Raw genomic sequence first — 25270 nt, forward strand, 5'->3', positions numbered from 1 at the left:
CTTTGAAAGCAGGTGACATACTATACTGAATCTATGAAAATGGAGAGCCAATATTTATAAAACAAAAATATCCTATATATATATATATATATATATATATATATAGAGAGAGAGAGAGAGAGAGAGAGAGAGAGAGAGTATGGAGAGAGGCTGGTTGATAACACGTTATAAATACTGAAACGCGTATAACATTGCTCAGTGCATTGTGTGCCAATGCGTGAACCTATCAAAGATACCCTTGAATAAAACTCTCTCTAATTTATCATGTACGATTGTACCCTTTAGAATACCCGAGAGTTCAACAAAGGAATGATTAAAGACAGACAGTACCCTGTAATGTCAAAAAGACGCAACGTGCAATGTGATAGATAACTGTTACTTTGCAATTCAGTATAGCCACATGGCCTGCACTCCTGCGTCTTGATTCATTGTATGCGGAGTTCGAATCATATTGTTATAGTCAAAGTAACGTAAACATTCTTTCACAAGATGTTTTGTTGACGATATTTTACTCGACTCAGGTGTATAACATGGGAACTTGCCAACGCATGGTTTATTAGATTTTTAGTGGCAGAGACCATGGGGGGGGGGGGAGGAGGTGCTAATACACACACAAAAATCTATCTTTGAAGGTCATCTCCTTCTGATTATGAAACATTACTCGCCTCTGAGAGAGAGTCTTCACAGCAGCCATCACAGTCTGTTTGTAGAGAAAGCCTAACTTACTTTCATGGCAATATCCTCCACCTGGACGTCCTCCCAACTCCAGGGAAATTTCATCCCTACATGACCTTTTGGTATTTACACAGCACTTGAGATTTTTTTTCCCTATTTTTGTATTGATATTTCGCTCCCTGGTCAAAGTACTGGTCAGCAAGGCAAAATACTACGCTGTCCAAAGTATTCTTCTTTTTCTTTTTAAACTTTGTCGTCTTCAGTTTTCATTCATATTGTAATGAAGAATCTGCTGAAGCGAAACGAGGAATTAAGTCATGGCAGTTCATACCGTTATTGTATCCATGTTTTGTTGAAACTTACGTGATTCAAAGTTACTTAAAATATTATGTATTCATGTAAGCGTCATGTATATTGCTTTGTATTACTTTCTATGGAAATCAAATAATTTGAATCTGAATTTGCTATGTCAAATTGAATCAAATGATAACACATTAATCTTGTGCTTTATCATTCTAGAAGTTCTACGGACTCGATGCTGTATTTCCCCTGTTGTACTTTGCATACAAGTCGCTGTGTCTTTTTTTTTTTTAAACCTTGCAGAAAACCGTAAATTGAGAAGGAAAAAATACAGTAGCAGCAATCTCGAATTCAGGCGGCGGCCTTACCCTTACTTACAAGAGTGATACAATGTGAACTATTATGCTTTGCATTCTTCACATGATCACTTTCTCCTTGAATGCAATGTTCCGCATGCCCTCTCTGTAGTCTACATATTGGTCCATTCCATGGCGCCTATAGTATATCATGCGTGTTTAGCATCATAGTGACTATCGTATGATATAAGGTTGTCTTTACGCACGATCAATACAGCGTTGTCTACACTGTGGAAGGAGGTCATTTTGCATCTTCGACCATTAATGCATGACCATAATATTGCCACCCAAAATAGCAAAGATCGTGTCATAATGGCGATTCTACTTCTCTGAGATCATAGTCTTGTGACGGGGTAAAAGACTTGTACCATTACGAAGGCATCAAATTCAAATGCATCTTTTTTTTTTAAATAAAATTATCTCAATGTAAAAAGTCTTTAAAAAACTTATTAAGGCAATTATCATGTTATGGCATTAATGCGAATTCGGATGATGTATTGCCTTGTCTGCGCGATCTGAGCTTTCTATTTTGCCTTATCATCAATCAAGCGACTGTCGATGTAAATTCGATGTTGACGTATCAAAATTAACGTATTATTATATCTATTATCGTCACTCTATAATGAATTCTGTTTGATCATCGCGGCAAATTACTCTTCTTTGTTACAAGTGTGTGCAGTGACGAGCATCGTTCGTGTCTTGTGATTATGATGTACCATTGCGTTATGGTAATGTATAATCATCTATTAATTACAATAATTCATTATCAATCAGTAATTGTTGGTGTTATGATAAAACACACACACACATACACACACATACCCGATTGTATATATATATATATATATATATATATATATATATATATATATATCATTATACAAATCGGTGAAATTTACATCTAAAAATTGAATGCCCGCATGCGATATATAAACCGTGTAGATCACTGCAGAGCAACAGTTCTTACCACAAACAAGAGGTTACTTACAGCAACTCCTAGGATTTTGGCGTATACGATTTTGAACTTCTTTATGGAACATACACAAAGTACATTCTTTATATTCTTATATAATACACTGAATTTAGTTGTTGTTGTTTATTATGAGAATGACAACAAAACAAAATATAACATCATAAAAGTCCCTGACACCGTAAATGTAAAAAGAAGAAGAAAAAAAATTGACGAAAATAAACATTCCAAGCATCAGTTTAGGTGATTTCCATTGTTTTCTTTTCTTTTATAAACCAACGACAAAAATAGCTTGTCATTCCATACATTTCGTTTTCACTTTCCGGGAAAAATAAAATGCTTAATTTCCCTTTCGCGCCATGCGATGTAACTTTCTCGGCGCCGTTCATGGTAGTGCATTGTTCCCTAAAGACACTCTCCGTGCATTATTTCACAATACCTCACGCTCTAATTGGACGGACACGCACTGGGATGCTACAACGTCATCGCAATTAAATAATTCAAGATGGAGAAGGTCCGCCAGGGGGAGGCAGTCATCATCCGTGTGATCCGCCCCAAGTGAAAGGCATCGTCAGTTCGTTGCGCCCTCAGTGGACTAATCTACACATACAGCCAGTGAGGGTTATTCTTTAGCACCTGTATGGGGATACCTTTTATACAGCGTATAATTACTCTCCTAAAGTGATACTCTCAAAATCTATAGGACAAACACAGGATTATTGGTTATGACACCTCCTCAATAGCACTAATCAGAATGCAGCAATAACCGCTTCACTTAGGAACACGAGTGGGCGTGTCCTTGCAACTAGAGTATTCTACATGACCATTGACTAGTCAAAAATTGGTGTCAAGGTTAAGTTAATTGATAATTCATAAGGAAAAGCCGTATGTACCTGTCATGTGTTGAATTGTAGGACATTCTCTGCAAATTCTTTAGATGAAAAATTATGGGTACCCCTCGTTTTGTTGATCAGTCAATGGACCTAAACGATATTTGCAATAAGATATCGTGCTCTACGATGTATACTGTTCATGAATATTTCCAAATCTTGATAGATTTCAATTAGTGGATACTATACGCATAAAACGATAAATTAGTTATAACTGTTACCTTAACGAGTACACTTAGCCCCTCCCCCCCCAAAAAAAAAAATAAATAAATGTATTGATAAATTAGAATTGTGTTACCTCCAGTTAATACAATATCGATATGAGTGAAATGTCTAATCAGTATTACCATCACCTTGGCCATCAATGTTTTTCACCTTCAATTTAATCACCTCTTATGAAGCGTTAACCGTACACCCCCCCCCCCCCCCCCCACCCCCGGTTCATTTTACCCGCGCCCGCCATTCGTTCGAGGCGTCTGCGACTCATGCAGGCCTCGGTACTATCATGTGTGATACATGCCAGCGCTGTGTGATTTCGCGTGTTTATGCGCCAATAATGAATTGGGCCCGCTTTTTTTATACAAGCCCCGAGGGAGCGCGGAGGTGGGGTTTTGACACCAAACCCCGGGCGGAGGAGGTTGAAGTCTTATACATAGAGCGCTGTGTGGAAATAATAGCAAACCATCGGCATGCTCTTCACACTCGACTACGGCAATGCTAACGTGTAGTTGTTGTTATCTGTTTTTGTAACCCTCGAATCTCCTTTTGTGGTTACACTGTTCTGCGGGCCATGTGAAGTGTTTTTTCTTTCCTTGTGCAAGTGACCATGATTTGTTTGTGTTTCTTTTATTTTCCTTCTTTCTCTCCATCACCGCAACGCAAGTCTGTTTGTTTTCTCTTCGCCAATTCAAACGTTTATTTCTGATTTTCTGATTTTAACGTTTTGCTTTCTCTCTCTCCCTCTCTCTCCCTCTCTCTGTCTCTCTCTCTCTCTCTCTCTCTCTCTCTCTTTGTTGGCGGGATGGGACATAAGGAGAAAGATGGTATACTGTTCCACGCGTTGCTGATTCCACGTCAAGCTTCCAACTGACATTCTTCGCATTGTAAACTTGGACAATGCCGCTAGCATCTATACCAAATTTATTTTACCAAAACATTGATCAGCAACCTTCCCTGCACGTAGTATCATAGTTACATATTTTTCTGACTATGAAAAATAAACATTTCTCTGTCAGTAAAACCGCCAGAATATTGACAGCTCAGAATGTGATTCTTGGCATTTGACCCCTATCACTTGGCATGGTATAAAGATGACCTGTAATGTTTTCCTTTTACGAGTGCTTATTAAAATGCTGACTAGATTCAGCATTACAATTTTAAACGACATACAAACTTCGAAATGCTGAAACCAGGGAATGGTTGAAGTGGTACTAGATATGTAAAAAAAAAAAAAAAAAAAAAAAAATCATCGCACTTCACTAACTCTGGACTTTTCATTTGTATTGTATTGTATTTCCTTTGTCTAACAGATAAATCCCTTAACAAAATATTGAATCATTGCTTCGTGACGCCGAAATCAACATAATTATAAAACATGATTTAACAAGGCTAAACACCAACTAAATTAATTTTATTCAAGCCTTCTTCATTTTGATCTGAAATAAGTGTGTTAACAAAGTACAGTGTATATGAGTACAAGTTTAGGCCCTACACAAACACACACACACAGGCACACACATATCACAAAGGTATATAATTCTATTTTATACGGTGTCAGAATGGGTGCACACACACACACACACACACACACACACACACAGATATACACATACACACACAAATTAAAAACAAATGAGGCTTTTGAAAAGACTGTAAGATACTCTTCAGAAACGAAAATCTTAAATGGAACAAGAACCGAAATAAGGGGAGAAGACAAACTAGAAGCTGCATTATAGGAGAGAGAGAAAAAAATACGATCCTGAAAATGGTAATTATAACTAGGCCTATCGTTTATGGACTTCGTCCATTCAACAAAGTTGCTGAAAAAAAAATTGGGGTTCATAGCGAACGTTATGCGATTGAATGACGGTATAACGTATTTGTCCCCATTCAGAGTACAGAGCTCTGTAATTTGTGTCTCTTCCTATCTCCCCCACCCCATCCCTCTCTCTCTCTTTCCGTATCTCTCTATCTATCTATTCATCAATCTATCCATCTATCTCTATTTCCGTCTCTTCTCTATAGTCTGCCTTCCCGTCATGGGGAGAGTATAATCAATCAGATATAATCGCATTTGAATAAACAAAGCATCGCTGCAGTCGAGGCATCAACGAAAATTAGCGCACCGCTGACTGATTGTTGGGGCCGTGCTGTACGAAATGCGAGCCGACAGTTTGGTACGACCGTCTGATTTGCACGGACGTATATAATACGCACGCATGGCGATCATGTGCGTATTATGCATCAGAAATGCAAAATTACAGCGATGGGGAATTTCAATTACTTTGCAGTAACCATTCCAACGAATTTCATGAAGACGGGTATAACCTGAAACGCAAGCGAACAAGCGAACACACACACAAACACACACACACACACTCTCTCCATCTCTCTCTCCCTCCCTTCCTCTTTCTCTATCATTCACATTCTCTCTGTCTAAAAAATGTATACCACACAAGATCTTCAACAATGTTCTGTATGTAATACATCTCATACCCGATTATGAAATGCCAATTGATACTCGCGCGAAATATTCAGAATGCGAGCCCGTAGTATAGTCCGTACCAAATGTTAAGCAACGGATGATCAGAGTGTCGAAAGCTACAGAAAGAAATGAGTCTGTATAGAAACAAGGAGAGCAACTATTGTTTTTGTCCAAAATAATAATGATGATGATGACGATAGTAATAATAATAATAATGATAATACTAATAAAAAATAATAACTATTATTATTATTACCTGTATATGAGGTACTTTTGTGGGGCAATTGTAGTTGGTATTTTGATCGGTCGTCGAGGTCAGAGGGCGATATTAGTGCGTATCACCCTCCATCCGGGTCTCGCCATTCACTTTACGTGTAAACATTCCGGTCAATCACAAAGAGGAGACATTCACAAATCCGGGACACACGCACCGCAGAAGAACGCCAATAAATCAACTCATACAAGGTCGACCACTTCCAGTAGCACTACGCGTCAAACAATGACTAGTCCATTTGTGCTCAATAACTGCACAGTGAACATCAGTTATTACAACTCTCCAAATTGAAACAAAAGCAAAAACAAAGTGTAAATATACGTTCAGATGTTTGAAGTTCGCCTGTTACAACTGCATATGCATCTTGGAAGTTGGAGTTGAATGATGTACATTGATGAACAATTTGCAATTATTCGGCATGTTGGTGATGATCTACAGGTAGTCAAATGTGGCTTTATCTATATCATACTGTCTAGCCGTATTCACATATTTTCCTGATTATTACCCAGGGGATATGTAATAATCATGATACTGACTGGCCTTGAGGGAGATACCAGATAAATATTGCCCGCACTGAAAGAATATTGCCCTCGTCTTCGACTCGGGCAATACTCTTTGAGTTTGGGCAATATTTTCTGGTAACTCTCTCAAGGCCAGTCAATATTATATAATTATTATTATTATTGTTATTATCATTATTATTACTATTATTGTTGTTATTACTATCAGCATTATTATTATTATTATCACCATCATCATCATTATCATTATCAATATTATTATAAAAATTAAAAAAAAAACACCAGGGTGGTTTGAGATAAAATAAGGTCCTCACGCCTTACCGTAATGATCTATCTAATCATCTTCTCCTAGCCATCGTAACGCCTTCCATTATTGTTTCAGGAATTAGAAGAAAGAAAGCGGAAGGTCTTTATCAATTTTCTTCCGTATACGCGTTGATCTCTTGAAGATAATGATCATCTCTTCTTGCATGGAGAGTCATACAATTATTTTATGATTACACGTGAAAATATTTTGTGCCGCTCTCGACGACCCCCCCCCCCCCCCCCTCTCTCTCTCTCTCTCTCTCTCCCTTTCTCTCTCCTTATGTACAGCCGTAACCCAGGGCGACCATCCAATTGCTGGAACGTGTGGCGCCGGCGATAATGGCTTGCGCGACTTGCAACCGTTTCTTCAGCGCTTGTCTTCGTCGCAGAGGAGACTAATTTCAGAGAGAGCGCGTATAGTAAACACGTATTTTGGACAAATTGTAATCCCATTACAATTACAAGATACTACGATACTTTAGGCGCATTTTTGGCGACGTCTCCGTATCATGTAATAAGTTGTTCTTCAAAAATCTAATATTGAGTAGATTGATAAATTGTACGCGCAAACGTGCTTATTTATTGTAGCGAATTATGTAAGCTTTCATAATATTATGTACAAATTGTTCACAGAGAGAATAACAAAAACAAAGTTGATTAAGAATATATAATATCTTTGATAACATTAAATATTATGACTGTGACAAGTGGCACTGCAAACTGTGTCCACACTTTCGCCTATACGGTCTCAGGACTGCAAATTTTAATATAATTATCTAAAAATAAAGAAAAGACGATGAACAGTAAATAAACGCACAAAAAATCTGCATGGATATCATTGTTGCCTTTAATGGGAAGCTCATACGGTTCATTGTACATGTTATAAACACGATAAAACATTTTTTTTTTTGCATCAAAATATATTTTCTTATTAACATAGCAAATACAAAGTAAATTTTTAAGTTAGCAATTTTAGGGTTATATAAAGACTAGCTATACGTGATAATACGTATTCTATCGTTTATGATTAAAATTTATTTTACCTGCACCGTGTTTGTCAAAATATGTGAAATTAAGTCTCGCCTGCGAGTACGGATTCCAGTCTCGTGAACTATCATTTGACCATCAAACTGTCCTTTAAGGAATAATATCATAACAAAATTAATTTGATAAACCAATAGCTGAGCACATGATTGTATTATCGGTACAATACCGAGATGGGGGGGGGGGGGGGGGGGTCGGTAAATTCATGAGTTAGTTTCATGGGGGGCTAAACTGTGAATATAATTGATTGAATCTTTGAATGGTCGAAATAAACACCATATTTAGTAGATGTATAATATGTATTGTATCATACCGATAGTTGCTGTTGTATTTTACGTAAATCTACACTGCAAAAACTAGGGTGTTAAATATCTAACACCAGCACAGAATCGAAAAATATTAACACTCTTGGTGTTGATTTTAGGTCCCGTTCAGAAAGAATCACACCAACTGGTGTCGAAATATTCAATTACAGGTTGATGTTAGAGTTTTGGTGTCATTAATTGGTGTTGAAATTGCACATGCGCATAAGTCAGAGAATTCGAGCAAAATCATTGGACGAAAGTTGTCATGTGACCTCGCTCTGCGCTCGCGCTCTCGGATCGCGCTGCTGGCCGGCATTTATGGCTAGCTAGCTAGCTGTGTGTGCGCGGTGCATGCATATGTTATGTGTATAGTATGCATTATCAAGGCCATTTTTTATCGATGAGGTTTTCTTCGCCTTCGGGCCGCGGGTAATGAAAATTCGACTCAATAATATCCTTATTAATCAGCAGTTAAACAGCACAATCATGCCGATAAGTGTAAAGATTTGTTCTGGAGATCGCCGAATTAGAAAGTTGCTGCCACTAAATCCAGAAGACATCGTAGGATTCTTTGAACTGAGTAAGTGTACGGTACCTGTTTTTCAGGTGTTTGTCATGAGTCGACTGTACAATACTGCTAATGCATGTGGAGCAGTGCAATATACGGCACTGATGTGGAGCATGTGGAGCTGCAGCTAGAGTGCGTGCGACAGACTAGACGCCATCTAGTAATTTATACAGAAACCGGGCGCTAGGTGCTAGCGTCCGGAGTGCGGTGCTAGCTCTTTCGAACCGTTACTTACGTAGCTGGCCTAGCTCTAGACTCGGTCTTATTCGTAGGCTACTATACAACTATAACGAGTTAAGCTATTGGCATGCACCCATGATATAGTCATTCTATTACCCGAGGTCTGTTCAAAATGACCACTTACCGAGACGTTAGTCTATACTCGTAGTCTAGTCGAAGTTTACCGGTACTCTTACCAATACAAAGCCATGGCCCTTGGCCTTTTTATGAATGCATGGGGGGGGGGGGGGCCGGGGGGGCGAGAGCACTTGTGTAGATTATAGTACTGGGATGTGCTGCTTTGACCGCCTCCTTTTGTGGGCTCTGATACACAAAAATCACCATCTGTTCTGGTCGGCTTCCGTGATGACCGTTCCCAAGATACCTGAAATTGACAACCCAGCTTCTCTGTGTACTGTCCTAGCCCCGGGACCGTCCCGTGATTATCGAGCTCATTTGGTGAGCTGCCTGATCACAGCAATGTTCGTCTGATCTATAATTGCTGTTCTCACGATTCCCGAACTTCTCTCTTCCTTTCTCTCTGTTTCCTTTGTTCACTCTCGGCTCACTCACACGCACGTACGTCCAGCATGCACAGAGTACATGCACTCATCGACTACGCTTGCTTCGTAACGTGCAAGGCATTGCCAGACCGGCCGGGAGGGGAGTCTTTACTGGCCTACGTACTCGAGTGATAGTGATACTCAGTGACAGTGCCTTTTGAATTGCGTGTATTGATTGTAATGTTATGTTCATCGGGATAGTGACATCATGCTAATCAAGGGATCTCCAAAGGGCAGGGTGTGGGGTTAAAATGATGGATTACAGAATTCTCCAAATTAATTAATTTGGAGCTCTCTAATGATGTAATTAAGGAATATTAGTTGGCAGCTCTGGATATGGGTCTTAATAAAGAACTGCTATTTTAGGGTTAACACTTGAATTTTGATGCACATGTTCCCTAGTTCACTGAAAAAGTTCTAAGGGCCAGTGAATTAATAAAACTTCAGAAACATTCACGTAAAAGGATTAACAGACTATTTTTCTTTCTGAATTCTAAGTAAGATGAAGGTATTCATCTCAAAATATATCTACTTTTCAATGAATGTTGTACTTTTCCTTTCACTCTAGGAAGCTTTTTTTGATGCACGAAGTAATACAGGGTTCCTGGCTGCTAGAATAAAGAATGTGAACCGCACAACAGATGAGAAAGCATCCATACCCAAGCCGTCAAGGACAGATGGTGGTCCGGGGAAGGTCCGAGAAGGTACCCAACAACCTGCTGCAGGCTGCAGCTATGATGAGGACCTCAACTGGCTACAACACTGCCCGACATTAGCACGTGATTCTAGCCTGGTTGTAGAAAAGATGCAGTCTACTTTCCCTGTCAGACAACATATGGTCAAGGAGGGACGCACTGCATCAGACATCTTGGAACAGTTTCCTTGTTTTGAAACTGTTCCTGGTTTGGTATGTATTTCAAAATATTTTACCTGTCTTTTAACACTATCGGGCCCATGGGCAATCTAACATGGCTAGCACACAAAATATTTTATTTATAAGCCATTGATAAAACATAGGCATTCAAAGAATTAAGACATTACTATCATAATCATTATTGTTCATATAAAACACCTCTCAGCTGGACTGCTCCACTTTTACATTGCCCAGCAATTAGGTTGAAGTAAACACTAAACAAGGTACTTAAAAGCTAATGAACTCCTTTGTAGCACCTTGATTGTAACTCTGGCTAGACTTGACCTAATGAATAAAGTGTGAACACTTCTTTGTGCATGGCACTTCTCAATACAATGGACAATGTAAGCTTGGTTAGTGAGTGGCCATCTTAATACAATGCCAATGGCTTTTACATAGGTTTAGCATGTAATGTATATACTGTACAGTAACATATAGCAAAAACCTGTTTAAATAAGATACTTCTGCCCTATGTAATCAAGATGGAATACTAAATTTGCCAAATCAACTTGAATTCCCAAACTTATCAATGTCGTAAAATAAATGAAATGTGCAACTTTGTCAAGTTTTGTAATGCAAGAGTGACTATGATTTGGGGCATTACAATAACAGCTACACTCTCTGTGTCGAATTAAACTTTATGTGTACAGAAATTTCATAAATTTCCTCAAGACTGGCAGGTACGTGGGCAAGTACATGGACTGTGATTCTCCTGTTGTGATGGTGCCTCTTTCCAAACGAGGTGGTCTTAAAAAAATGTTATGCCTTTTCTAGAATAGAAAGTTGTGTTGTAACAATGGAGTCTGCTTTTTAGACTGCAGTGTCTTACTTGCCCTAAAATCAGAATCAGGCCTGGACTTGAATATTCCTGCTGTGAAATTATGGATAGCTGTTGATTTTTTTTTTTCCTCTCTCCCTCTCCCCTTTTCCTTAAAATATATTCCGGCAGATTGAAGAAGATTTTCGAAAGATGTTTCCTGAGAATCACTCACGTTTCCTGACCAAGTGGCCTGAATTGAAGCCCAGGGTTGTGGCACTTGCTCGACAACTTCTGAAGCAGAATGGAAACTTGACAGTCATGGAGCTCCTGTCATCTTTTGACAGTTCTGACCAGAACAAAGAAGGTATTTTTGCACATTCCCTGGAATGCACCCTCTAATTTCATAAAGAGTCTGAAGTGTCATCAGAAGTTAAAATTAAACCAACCTTATCATTAAACATTCTAGTGATGGTCAATTTTTCATGGAGCATAATCACACTCCCACATAAACACAACACAAATGTGGGCCAGGAAGCTTATTTTCGAGTAGCCATACAAAATTTTCCCCACCTTGAGAGGGGACTCCCTCCCGGATCATCCCCTCATCTAGTTATTTCACTCCATAGGATTTTTTTTACAAAAAACAATTTCCAATACTCTGAAAGTATATTGTACTCACTTAAATGTGCATCAGAAAAAGTTTATTTCTAAGATGCCAATTGCTAAATTTTCCCTACCCTTAGATGGGGCAGTCCCTTCCAAACCTTCCCCTGCATTTTACCCATCTAACTTTAACTTTTAACATTTTTAAGTCGTCCAAAGGAAAGACCTTATGCCGTCATATTTGTCCGTCTGTCTCTCCGTCTGTCTGTCAACAATTTGGTATCCACTTTTTCATCGATCTATATCTTGGCTCCGAGTTAACCAAACAAGTTCATATTTGGTATCGGTATCCTTTAGGACTTTCCTGATATTAAGCTCATTTTTGTGTTGAGGTTGAGCTTAAAGGCAAAGATCAAAGGTAATTCAATGTCACATGGGTTATATAAAACAAATGAAAATAGATCTTTCTCGCAATATCTCAAGAACGGTTTGGGCAAACAACTTCAAACTTGGTATATGTATACCTATGGAGGTGACAATGATCTTTGACCTCAACCTTTGACCTTGACCTTTGACCTTGATTAAACATGAAAATAGCTCTTTCTCGTAATATCTCAAGAAAGGTTTGGAGAAACAACTTCAAACTTGGTATATGTATACCTATGGACGTGGCAATGATCTGTGACCTCAAGCTTTGACCTTGACCTTTGACCTTGATTAAACATGAAAATGGCTCTTTCTCGTAATATCTCAAGAAAGGTTTGGAGAAACAACTTCAAACTGGGTATATGTATACCTATGGACGTGGCAATGATCTGTGACCTCAAGCTTTGACCTTGACCTTTGACCTTTGCCCTTGATTATTTGTAGACAACATTTTAAATACTGTCCATATCGGCACGGTTTTCAATTACTCGACATTGGACGACTGCTTTGGACGTCGTCCATATTATTATACACTTGGCTTGATTTCTGCTATTCTGATGGCAGAACCCCTTCCCACACACTCCCCCTGCTTTGTCCCTTCACTCCCTCACTCAGTGCCCCCCCCCCCTCCTTTTTGTCTCACCTGAACAAAGTTCTGGCAGAGATTGACATAGTAATCACTTTTCCTGTTGCTGTGTTAGAAAAATGTTAAAGGCTTTTGTTGAACTTGCTCTCATTTCTCTATTTCTGCATCAATTTTGTTCAAACTTGGAACAAATAATCCTTGGGTATTACCAGATGTGAGTTGATGAGGATGATGAGGTGAAAGGTCATCTAGGGGTCAAAAGATCAAATGATGCGAGGCCATGTGCATCATTTTTAGCTCACCTTAGCCGAAGGTTCAAGTGAGCTGTTGCCATCCGTTTTTGTCTGCCGTCCCTTGTCCGTTGTGCGGTGTGCGTCATCTGTAAACTTTTATATTTTCATCTTCTTCTGCAGAACGAATGGTCGGCTTTTAGTCAAACTTGCAGAGAATCATTCTGTTGGGTAGAGTTGTTCAAATGATAACTGTAGCCCCATGGGGGCCCAGGGGGAGGGCCCCCAGGGTGCAAAATTCTCAAAATTTCAAACATCTTCTTCTCCAGATCCACAAGAAGATCAGTCAAGTTGTTTTGTGTGTAGATACCTTTATAAGTAAAGAATGAAAGTTGTTTATGACAAGTCCTGTTGTGCCCCCTCCTTGGATTATTCTGTGTCAGTTTTCCTAAGAGTTTTCCCATTCAAATCTCAAAATAATTATATTGCTATAGCGCCCTCTAGACAACTACTGAAACTCCCCTTTAAATGAATGTTGAGTAAAAGTTGCCTTCAATGAGTTTGTACAGAAATTACCAATGAGATTGATAACTCAAAGTTTAATTCATGTCAAAATGAACAGAGCCCATGGAAGTACAAGAATTGTATATTTATTAAAGGAAAAAAAATATTTTAATCTTTTACAAAAAGGGAACAATTAAGCTGTGATCATTCAGAGCATTACAAGTTACATTTCAGTGATCACAGCAAGTTCCGAAAATGACCACAAATTACTCACTGGACCATCTCTTCATGCATGAATGATCAAGGTTTTTAATTATAGACAATCAATGACTACTAATCTGATACATGTGATTGTAATAAAGTATCTGCTCACCATGCACTTGTAAGATTTAGGAATAATCTGCATGTGTATTGTTACTAATTGTTTTGCCAGAGTGTCCAAATTGGGGGGGGGGGGGGGAGTAAATGATTTTACATGCAACTGTAGTAATTCAGTGAGTAATCATTTCAGGTGTTCACAGTGAGTTTGACTCTTCATTACAAGGTGAGTATTGATCGAAAACTCACAAAAAAGTGCATGTCCTACTTTTCTCCTACTTTTACTGAAATTTAGCTCCTATTTTTTTTCTCCTACTTTTTCACCATGATCTACTAGAAAGCCTGCTTGATTTTATTATTTTGCATTTTGAAATACAGGATGGAATTCTGGTACATCTGCCATCCTCCTCCTCTTGTGCCTGTTGCCTCCTGCAAGCCAAGGGAGGTCTAAAGCTGCCTCAGCAAAAGTATCCATTTCCTCAGCAATCTCAAGGATTATTCAGTTTCAGAAGGTATGTAGCTTTTCAGTATAAAAGTGGACTATAAATAAATAATGTTATTAGTACCCTCGTCACACCTTGCATGTTCTCACTGCATTCTAGAAAATGTTGCCAAAACTGACGAAATGTGTGTACACAGGGAGTAGATGTAGCAATGGTCTATCTAAGAATTTCATGAATGTGCTTAGACTGGCTTGGACTAAGAGGGTGCTCAAGAACTTTGGGCCTGTTCAAAAACTGAACCTATCCTAAGATTATTAGGAGTGACAATGCGCTAGAACGAGATGGACCTACTGCAAACAGGGTTGCCATACTTCAATCCTACTAGGAATATGTTTCAGCGTGACATTTTCACAGCCCTAAATGTAGAGTTATATCAATAAACAAAAGGTCAGTACTTTTTGCCTCGATATTGGAAATTGATTACAAATTTGCAGCAAGAAAATAATTGTGAAGGAAATTTTAAAATCCTTATTTTCACAGTGTCTCCTTTTGTGTGAGTTGAAATGACTCAACCATATTAGAAAGACTCTTCTCAATCAGATACTTAAAACCTGCTTTGAAAATACTTGCATTTTTTACCTGGGGTGGTATTCTGAACACCGTTTTATCTCTGTTGTAACTTGTGTTGTAACTTGTGTTGTAAGTCTGTGAGTTACAACACCGCTAAAACAGTTGTAAATCGGTATTCTGAAAACTGTTTTAACGGTGTTGTAAGTCATGATAACCCCGCCCATCGCAATAACCATATCCAATAGGAAATATTGTTAGAAGTAGCATCTAAGACATTTCAACCAATAAGATTGCTCCCTTGGGCAAATGCGCCTTGCTTAACTCTGCGCGTTTTACAAGCGCTCATTCTCTGGCGTGCGCACAAATAGGACAATGGCATGCGCAGGTAAAGAGAGCCAGAGATAGAATAAAGTTACAACAGAAGCTTGATCATTTATGCCTTCTTACCGGTTTTGACGTATAGTTCGTGCGGTAGGGGATTCGCAAAGCTATCTCAGATTGAGTCTTTTTATTTGAAATTTTGTCTAAAAAATAAGAAGATATCTGGCGTTCATAAGAGGAACCCAAATTTCATGGTTTATGGGGAACTAGACGCTTCTAAATTAAGTTAAGTCCTTGCAATGTCATGTTATTATTATCATTATTATCATTGTTGTTGTTGTTGTTGTCACTATCTTCACAAGATACCTCTTGGAGATCAATATCACGTCAAGTTCCATCATGGAACCTTGGACTTCTAATACTTTTCTCAGGATTCGCGCCATCCCTAGCAATAAATTTTTTTTGAAACACCCAAAGGTACTGATAATGAATTCTTATTGGTGAAGATAGTGAAATCATATAAAAAAATGTTTAATATTTTGAAAGACATTTTTGAAATGAATAGTGCTTAAAACAAATTGCCGACGGTGCCGGTAACCTTTCTGTTCATGTGTTTGTGTTTTTATCTATGTGCATTATTTATGCAACGCGTATGTACTTGCAATGTTACTGTTACCAAATTTTGTATTGTGGAATGAGTTTACAATTTTGTCAAACTGCTATATCTTTTGCCTTTCTGTACATACATTGCTTTTATTTTTTGTATATCTTTTTATTTTGAACTCGCATACCACAATATTGACTTGATGAATTATCTCACTATCTAACATAAGTTAAAACGAAAGTTACAACGGAGTTAAAACACCTTCCACCCTGTTTTATCTCAGAAGCATAAATTTGCTCGGGGCGTGACTTACAACTGAAGATAAAACAGTTTTCAGAATACCGTGTAATCTAATGGGTGTTCAGGTTTGCGCCCACTGTTACGCGCGTGCGCATACCCTAAGACAATGGTATGCGCAGGCAAAGAGTGCGCAAGATAAAACACAAGTTACAACAGAAGTTACAACAGAAGTTACAACAGAGATAAAACGGTGTTCAGAATACCGATTTGTTACAACAGACTTACAACAGAGATAAAACAGTCTCAGAATACCACCCCAGGCCTCTACAGCCTACCTCTATACGTTTATAAAATTTTCTGTGCAAAGTCCTGGTTGAAGAATGTAGCTACAGTGTATATCTCTGTTCAGTTCATTAACCATAAAGTGAATTGAGCGAGATACAAGTTATAGGGGAGACTACGCTGCACATGGATGTCACCATCATGCACAAGCCCTGTGATTTATGCACTTTTCCTATTTGCTCAAGAGTTATGATGGAGCATCACTTGCAGCCAAGCCTTGATAGTCTGCAACATGCAGCCTGAAGGCCACTGCATATCATACAAATCTTTGGTCGCACAACTTGCCGACTATCATAAAATTATGAAATAAACAGTGCGTATATTCTGTTTTATTTCAGATCTTAAGTCGCTGAGTTGTGTGACAGAAAGTCATATCGAATGCGGTGGCCTTTAGTCTAATCAGGCCTCTTAAATTGAGAAAAAAGTCAGAAAACGTTGTGCTACTTTGCACATTGCAGACATTTTCCACAAAACATCCAGATCCCCCCACTATATATGTATGTATGTATGATGATGGTAACAGTGATGATAAAGATAGAGTTTTGATAGAATTAACAAGTGGGAAAAGGGTAACTGCTAGTTTCATCGTTTACTAGTACATGTAATTTGTTTCAAACACAGAGTGGAGGGAGCATTCAAGATTTTCTGGATGGCACCAAACAGACCCAGAGCCAACCGTTCCTTCTTGGAATTGGAAATTCTAAGGCCTGTATCAGCAGTTACTTGCTCATTGTCGATCACAAGGCCATTCCATGTGGTGCCCGTACGGTGGAAGGAGCAGTACACTGTAAAAAATTTACTGTAGTTTTTACAGTAAATTGCTGGCAACTCTGCTGCACAGTAATTTACTGTAATTTTCATCTTACAGTAAGCTGCTGTAACTTTGTCCTACGGTAAATTACTGTAAATTTCTAATATCTACAGGGAGATACTGTACAATTTACTGTATCTTGCTGTAAAATTTAAAACTTTTGTAATGGTAGCTACTGTAAATTTTGGTTAAATTACAGTAATGTATTGTAATTTTTTGGTTACATTACAGTGATACTGTACACTTCCTACAGTAGATTGCTGTAAACCTGCCCAATTTACCCCATATACTGTACACTTTCCACAGTAAATTACTGTAAATTTACCCAATTTACAGTAATTTACCCCATATACTGTACACTTTCCACAGTAAATTACGGTAAATTTACCCAATTTACAGTGAAATACCATTTAAATTAAAGTATTGTTTTACAGTAATTGACACAAAAATACACTGAAGTACAACATTTGCATGAAACTTTGGAAAGTCTTTATTGCATAAACACACAACACAACAATATCCTATTTCCAAACAAAAACAAAATCCAGATAAATAATGCCTCCGGCCACTTCGTTGGCGGAGGCATAAAAATAGCATTTTTGAGCTTTATGTAGTGATTCAGAGCAAAAACTCTGATTTCATGTATAAATTAGCATAATCAAAACAATAAAATCATTGAAGGAAATTAAATATACGATTTTGTAGATTATGACGCAGGCAACATGCATGCTGATTTGTGATCGCGCAATCCACGGCTAAGTTTGTAGGGGGGCCATAATGCCCCCCCCCCCCCCTCCCGACACACACACAAGACTACAAATAGCCTGGCATTTTTAGGTTTAAATTGCTCCACTTAATGCAATCGTCACACCAAAAAGATTTGAGCTCAATCAGACTTCAGCAAATGTTGCCAACAAAAGGCTTAAATTAAGACTAGTGTTCAAAAGTTATTCCAATGACTAATTTTAGAGATTTGAAAATTAATCTGGGTTTCATTTTCTTTACCCACACTTTGTAATATACCGGTACCTACTAAATTTTGGTCAAAGTATTTTACATTTTTTTTTTTGACAGCATAATGGACAGATATCACAATGATTCCTTAATCTTAATACCTTAACCTTGGTGGGCTTGACAAGTTAGTCCTATAAATTGAATGTTTACAATGTTCCCAGCAAACAGCTTATCACAGTATTTGTCAATATCTTTATGAGCAAAGGCATACTATGCAGTGCAGTATACAACCCAGTTTTGAAATTCTTTACAATTGATTAACCAAAACAAGATGAATGCGACTGCATCTCCTATATGCCTCCTCTGAATAGATGGCTCAAATTGTACTTTGATTATTGTGATAACCAGAATAAAAACATACATATTAGTTGACCTCTTTGACAATGGACCTCACACCTTATAACCCCAAAGTCTGATCACTTTACATCCTCCTAGTCATGAGTACAAAATAGTTGAGGTATATGAATGTATGATAACAAAGCTACAACAACCCAACAACTTCATATGTATAATGACATCAATGACCTCTTGACTTTGACCTCAGTGAACAAAAATCTAATCAGTTTGTCTCACTATGGTGATGAATACTACATGTTGTTCCAAGTTTTAAGTTCATGGCTCAAATTGTTCAAGAGTGTTGTTAACAATGCAAAAACCTGAATTTTCATGGTAAGTGACCTTTGGCCTACATTTGTCACAATCTAATCTGATTGTCTTCCTATGGTGATACATACATGTACTAGTACCAAGTACAAGTTTGAAGTTAATGGAACAAGTGGTTCTTGAGATATATGGGGTGTTGCAAGAAAGTTGCAATCAATTGCAAATAATTGCTAATTTTGAAACAACCATTCTGATTGGCTCAGGGTCTGCCCTATTAAGAAGACATGCATGCAACAATGATTTTGATTGGCCAGTGACAATCAGTTGCAATTAATTGCAACTTTCTTGCAACACTCCAATAGTGTAAACAAGGCAAAAAATCCTTCAATTTCAGAATTTACCTCTCTAACCTTTGACCTTTGACCTACATACCCAAGATCATCTACCTATGGTGATACATACTTACACAAAGTTTGAAGTTCATGCCTCAAATCGGTCTGGAGATATCGCATTAACAAGGCTAACGTCTACCAGCACAGCAACTGATGTCTGTGACCTTGACCTTCGACCTACATATCCCAAAATCTAATCATATTGTCTTCATATGGTGATACATACCAGCATCATGTTTGAAATGGATTTTGAGTTATTGCAAGAACGAGGAAGCAGTGAAAGGTGAAAACTTTTTGCCACGACGACTTTACGTGACTTTTTTTCCACGCCACAATGTGATCACCCCCCCCCCCCCCCCCCAAAGGATCTAACAAGACTAAAAATTAACCCAGCTCTTTCAGGGTTAGCCTGTGCCTTTAAATTACCAATTACACATTAAATTGCCAAATAGAGGAAATTGCATTCAGTAAAATCTTCCTAATACATGTACTGCAATACTAACCAGTGGGGCTGGCCGCCACAAGCTCTAGATTGCCAAAAAATCTTTGGACAAACGAGCTGTTATTTCAGAACTATATACACAATGTACATCACCGATATTATACATTACACAAAATGCTCCAAGTAAACAGCTTTACATTAGTGGTCTAATATCATACATGTATAAAACTTGATTGCAAAGAACTTCAAAATTTGTTTTCTCAGATGTTCATTCATGCATCAGATTTTGAACATGAATATATAACTCAAAGAATGAGGTATTATATGGCCAGTCACGGCCATTGTTGTTTTTATAATGGCAGGACGGACAGACAACCAGAAAACATAATGCCTCTGGCACCAACTTTGGTAGGCGGAGGGGGCTCTAGCTCGCCCCCGGTGACTACCCCCGAGACTACTACCCCTCAAACAACTACCCTACCCCAGGGTACCTGTCCAAGGGATAGTTGTTTGGTGGTTAGTTGTCCTGGGGACAGTTGTCCTTGGGATAGTTGTCAGGGGCTGACTTTCCGGGGAGGGGGTTAGTTGTCTAGGGGGTAGTCGTCAGTTTCGGGGGGTGTGGTTTCCTGGAGGGTAGTTCACCGGGGCATACTTGTCTATTAGGTAGTTGTCCTAGAATCCCCTTTAAAGGGGGTACCCAATGCTGAAACAATCTTAGTTCATTTAAAAGATCATGATTTTACTAGCAGAATATCACCTGCCTAAAGTTTTTTTTTTTTTTTAATCATGTTGCCAGAAAATCCCCAAAATATGGTAAGATTTCAGAATATTTTGGCCCCTCAGTTGTGTCCCAATTTCAGCTAGGTAACCACAATGACGTCAAAGTGGTTACCAAGGTTCGCGTATTGCAGATGTGTCGCGCCCTAGACTGTACAAAAATGCTTTATACCTTGCGCACATTTCGCTAGAATTGGGCGACAACGTAACCACTTTGACGTCATTGTGGTTAACTAGCTGAAATTGGGACACAGCTGAGGGGCCAAACTATCCTGAAATCTTACCATAATTCAGGGTTTTTCTGGCAACACAAATTTTAAAAAAAAACTTTAGGCAGATGATTTTCTGCTATAAAAACATGTTTTTTAAAATGAACTAACATTGTTTCAGCATTCGGTACCCCCTTTAATGAATGTGTGATGTATACAAAAGTATGAAGCAACAAGTCAACATGAATTTCTATAATTATAGGTCCTTTACAATGTGTATATTTCTACACATTCAAATTGAAAAAAGAAAAGGTCTAAAATTTGGACTTTGGAAGTAAAAAAAAAAACACTCAGAATCAGATTGTAATCTACACTTCTATGACAACACACAGGCATGTGTGTGATTGTTCATACAGGCATTTGAAATTCAGGATGACCTAACAACTGGCAAAATCCACATAAAATATACAGGTTTAAGCATTAAGCCCAGTGAAAATCAGCATATCGGCGTATGAACGACACTTATTTTGGGGTTGTACTGCTGCCTCTTAGATCCTCTGCACTTGGACCCATCAGGACTGATTCCAATTAAGTGTGCCAGCATTCATGCAGGCACTTGGTGGTAACGACACCCTAGGACTGGCTACATGCAGTAATAGGTGAAGCATAAAAGCACTGGAAGTCAGCAAATTGGCGTACGAATGACACTATTTTGGGTTGCAGTGCTGCCTCTGGCTACAGGAGTGTAGATTTCAATCTCTAGAGGTGAAGATTAAAGCCACTGGAAGTCAGCGAAGCTTCGTACAAATGCCACTTCTTTGGGGTTGCACTGTCTCTTACATCCGCCGCACTTGGATCCGTCCAGACTTATTCCAAGGAGATATCTGACAGAGAGAAAGAAAAAAAGATGGTAAGATATTACAAAAATAGATTAATTTCACAATTGAAATGATTTTTTAATTTTTTGTTTGGCTTTATATAAATAATGGACTCATGATTAGCAAGCCTATACTGAAATTTATTAAACATTAATAATAGATTATACATTTTGTTTTTTTTGGCTAGTAAAGAGACAAGCTCTTCCCTAAAACAAAGGAGGCAAAAACAAACAAACAAACTATCAAAAAAAAATTATAAACAAACGCAAACACAAACACAAACTAAAAGAAAACACCTTAGTACGCCTGATGTTTGTCGGCTAGTAGTTCATAGTTCTTGACATTCTGGAGTTTCACACAGCATTGCCCGAAGGTATGTTTACCTTCAAAATGTGACAGTTGTGAAGAAAATCTTATTTGCCTTACCAAAAACTTATGCTTATGCTTTCGTTTTCTAGGGCAAGTCCACAAGTGCATGTTGCTTACTCCACCAAGCATGATTTGGGTAGCAAAGTACATGAAACATATTTTGGAATTGTCTATTTTTTCAAGAAAAAATGCTCTAGAATCAAAATGCCTTAAGTTCTGATAATTAATGATGTGGATGTCATATAAAACGGGAAGTGCTGATCTTTCAAATACCTCAAAAAATTCCAGATCACAATCAAAGATCTAGAATGTTGCATTTTCTTAAAGCCATCCTGAATAAATCCCTTTCAATGAAAACAATATAATAACCAGATGGATTCTTGAATGGCAGTCAAAATTGATGCCTCCAACATTGCCATATCTGAATACACTGAACTTTTAATATTTTCAAAAACTTTGATAATCTAATCAGATTATCATTGCCATATGCATACATGAGTAAAGTTTTTAATTGTTCTGTCAGTTGCTTCCTAAGTTATCACAAGAATGATGGTATTTTTCATGTATACAATAACCTCTATGACTTTTGACCCCAAATGAGCCAAGTTTGAAGGGAGCCACCAAAGGGTCTTCAGCTATCGAGAGAATGAAAACAGGACAGATGAACGGACACAACAACAACAACAAAATTAATCCCTCTGGCACCCACCTCCAGCAGGCTGCAGCATATTGACACATGATAAAGTACATTCAAAATAAAAAGAGCTCAGATATTCTATGCTTCTGATATTTTGCATGCCATTAGTACCTCTGAATGAATTCGAGTGTTGTGGATGCGGTGCTCTGATACTGCAAGTTCAGATTGTAGTATGAGGCAAACAGGAAGGATAACCCAAATGAAGCCTGCTTCAGCTGGTGTAGATTGACCAATAACACCATTTTCCACAAGAACCGTCCATCTGGATGTTGCTGAGGCAATGGGATCCCCTATCAAACAAAAATAAAGTTACAATTTAATCATTATGACCTTCATTTGGCTTAACTGATTTATGGTTTTGCTTCTGCTACACTGGCTGATGGGAACATCTCTGACACCTTTCACTAAAGAGTAAAATATATTGTATGAAACAATTAAGGTTTCTGATTGGTCAGATTCGCGTGTCTTGCCATTGCATAATTCATTATATGCCATTTTTTACACAAACTGCCATAAACAACGCTCGATAACGATAAAAATTAATCGATAATACAGAGTTCATTGCACTTTATCAATGAATGTTGCAATGTAGAGTTTGTGCGATCCCAAAAGCAGTTTCCCATCTTACATGTATATAACGCATAGTACATGCTCATTTTCGTCAAATATACCGTATATAGATGCACATATTATGGTACATATTCAACTCAAGAGCATGCACTATATGTATAATATTTTCTTCTCATTTTTGATAGACCAGATATGTTTTTTCCTTCCCCCCCCCCCTCCAATCCAATACACATTGTGGAAATATCACAAGACAAGAGCACAGAGTGAAAAGTATAGATTGTGTTTTGCTCTTTTCTTCCTCTCTTGTTTTTACCATTTGGTTAGGATCATACAGTATTCACATGTCTCCTTGGTAAGTGATTGCATTGTACATTCAAATGATGTTACAGTTTGAAATGAATTAAAAACTGTAAAAGGCTGAAAGTACGATAACTACAAGTCTAGTTAAGAAGATGGACACATAATCTATACAGACATTAATCTACACCCAAAAGTGAAAATGTTTTTAATGTCCAATTATATCATTCTACAACGATTTTCAATCAAAATCTTTGGAAGTCTTAAATGATAACGCACCTTGGATGACAAGCTTCGGTGCTTCACATTCAGTTGCCTCGCTTGCTCTTTCGAATTCCTCAGCAGTAGCAGTTACCTGAAGATTAAGGGTGCATAAAGGAAAAGAATCATATGAAAATCAAGTGTTTATACCACAATTACACATTCGATTCAACTCTACACTATAGTGTCATTTAATTGATTTTGATTTAAATATAGCAGTCCCCAAATTTGAAGCTCCAATCCAATCTCAAATCAATTTTCAGTTGTTCATCAATGAACTTGCATAATACTTGCAGGGGGGGGGGGGAGTTTTTTTTTTAGATGGGGTGTGCCAATGGCTCACTCAACCCCCCACCAAAAAAAAAAAAAAAAAAAGTCTAAGGAACAGTTCCACAGAGAAAAGAATTTAAGGTTCTTGAGAACTAGTAGCTTAAACACATTTAACTGGTTCAATCCTTCAATCCAATGCACTAGCTGGCAAGATGAATTTTATAAAGAAAACATATTCACAAAGCGTAGAGTGATTGGCATGAAAGCAATAACCAAATGCTTAATTTTTGCACTCCAGACTAATATTGCAAAATATTTTTTGGGTACAGATAAGAATAAAATGTAATTATTAATTCTTACATCCCAGAGTAGGAAGAGTGCATCATCCTTCACTTTGAAGAAGCTCTGGAGACCTGTCAAGATGGCCCATGCGACCTGGTGCAAGTTGGGATCCCCTTCGCCATATACCGCTTCCACAATTTGGCGGGCATCGTTCTTATCGTCCCATTTCTCCTTCACTAGGAATTGAAGGATGGCTTGTCCTTTCTCTCTAAATGCGGTCAGAAGGGTGGAGGTAATATTGACACCAGTAAGGGTTGCAAAATGCTTATACTGAACATGGTAGGAAGGAAGAGATATGGCCACTGGTCCTTGATTCGGTGTACCATCTGTGGTGGTGGCCCACTGAACCTTTCTTTGTAGATAATATGTAATGGTCATTAAAGTCACCAACATGTATTGCATCTTTCACCTCAATTTGAATCACATTGGACAGAGGGAAGCCTCCATTACGGCTCTGATGTTGGTGTCGTTGCTTTGTCGCTCAGCACGGTCTCTCCGCTGTGTTAGTGTGTACTTTGTGTGCGATGTTTAAACTGACGCTAGCATTTAGCAATCAAAATTTAGGCGAATGTGTATCCAACATGCACGTAACACTGAGATTTGATACGAACTTCAGCATACAGCAGAGAGATCGTGTTGAGCGATGACACTGACAGAGAGTTCCCTCGGCCTCTGTCTCACTTGATTCAAATTGAGGTGATACATGTTGGTGATTACTCTCTGAAATTTTGAAGAAAATTCTTTCACGGATGCGGGCAGGATATGAAAGTGCATTAGCACCTT

General features: G+C 38.2%; 2 protein-coding genes and 1 long non-coding RNA gene across 3 annotated transcripts in view; 1 reads left to right on the top strand and 2 right to left on the bottom strand.

The window, feature by feature from the left end:
• LOC139730076 (uncharacterized) overlaps positions 1-25270 on the bottom strand; it is a 177954-nt gene that overhangs the window by 115391 nt on the left and 37293 nt on the right. The gene's annotated exons all lie outside the window — the stretch shown is intronic.
• On the top strand, positions 8792-18821 carry LOC139730072 (uncharacterized). The gene is made up of 7 exons (XM_071640980.1): positions 8792-8925; positions 9536-9591; positions 10264-10602; positions 11558-11732; positions 14414-14547; positions 17177-17335; positions 18816-18821. The coding sequence occupies exons 1-7, from the start codon at positions 8832-8834 to the stop codon at positions 18819-18821; spliced, it is 963 nt and encodes a 320-aa protein (XP_071497081.1). The 5' UTR covers positions 8792-8831.
• Positions 22954-24816, bottom strand: LOC139730075 (uncharacterized). The gene is made up of 3 exons (XR_011710907.1): positions 24506-24816; positions 23894-23969; positions 22954-23037 (listed from the first exon to the last, which is right to left on the bottom strand). It is a non-coding gene; the product is annotated as an uncharacterized lncRNA (long non-coding RNA).

Source organism: Diadema antillarum, unplaced genomic scaffold (genome assembly GCF_040938485.1).
Source record: "Diadema antillarum isolate AM-2024a unplaced genomic scaffold, OU_Dant_1.0 seq00000290_RagTag, whole genome shotgun sequence".
Taxonomy (NCBI): domain Eukaryota; kingdom Metazoa; phylum Echinodermata; class Echinoidea; order Diadematoida; family Diadematidae; genus Diadema; species Diadema antillarum.

Bases quoted from the DNA above. Each gene is read 5' to 3' on its own strand.
- LOC139730072 (XM_071640980.1), top strand. From the start codon at position 8,832: ATGCCGATAAGTGTAAAGATTTGTTCTGGAGATCGCCGAATTAGAAAG. The intron at 10,603-11,557 runs GTATGTATTTCA...ATATTCCGGCAG, and splicing joins TTGAAACTGTTCCTGGTTTG to ATTGAAGAAGATTTTCGAAA. The intron at 14,548-17,176 runs GTATGTAGCTTT...TTTCAAACACAG, and splicing joins GGATTATTCAGTTTCAGAAG to AGTGGAGGGAGCATTCAAGA.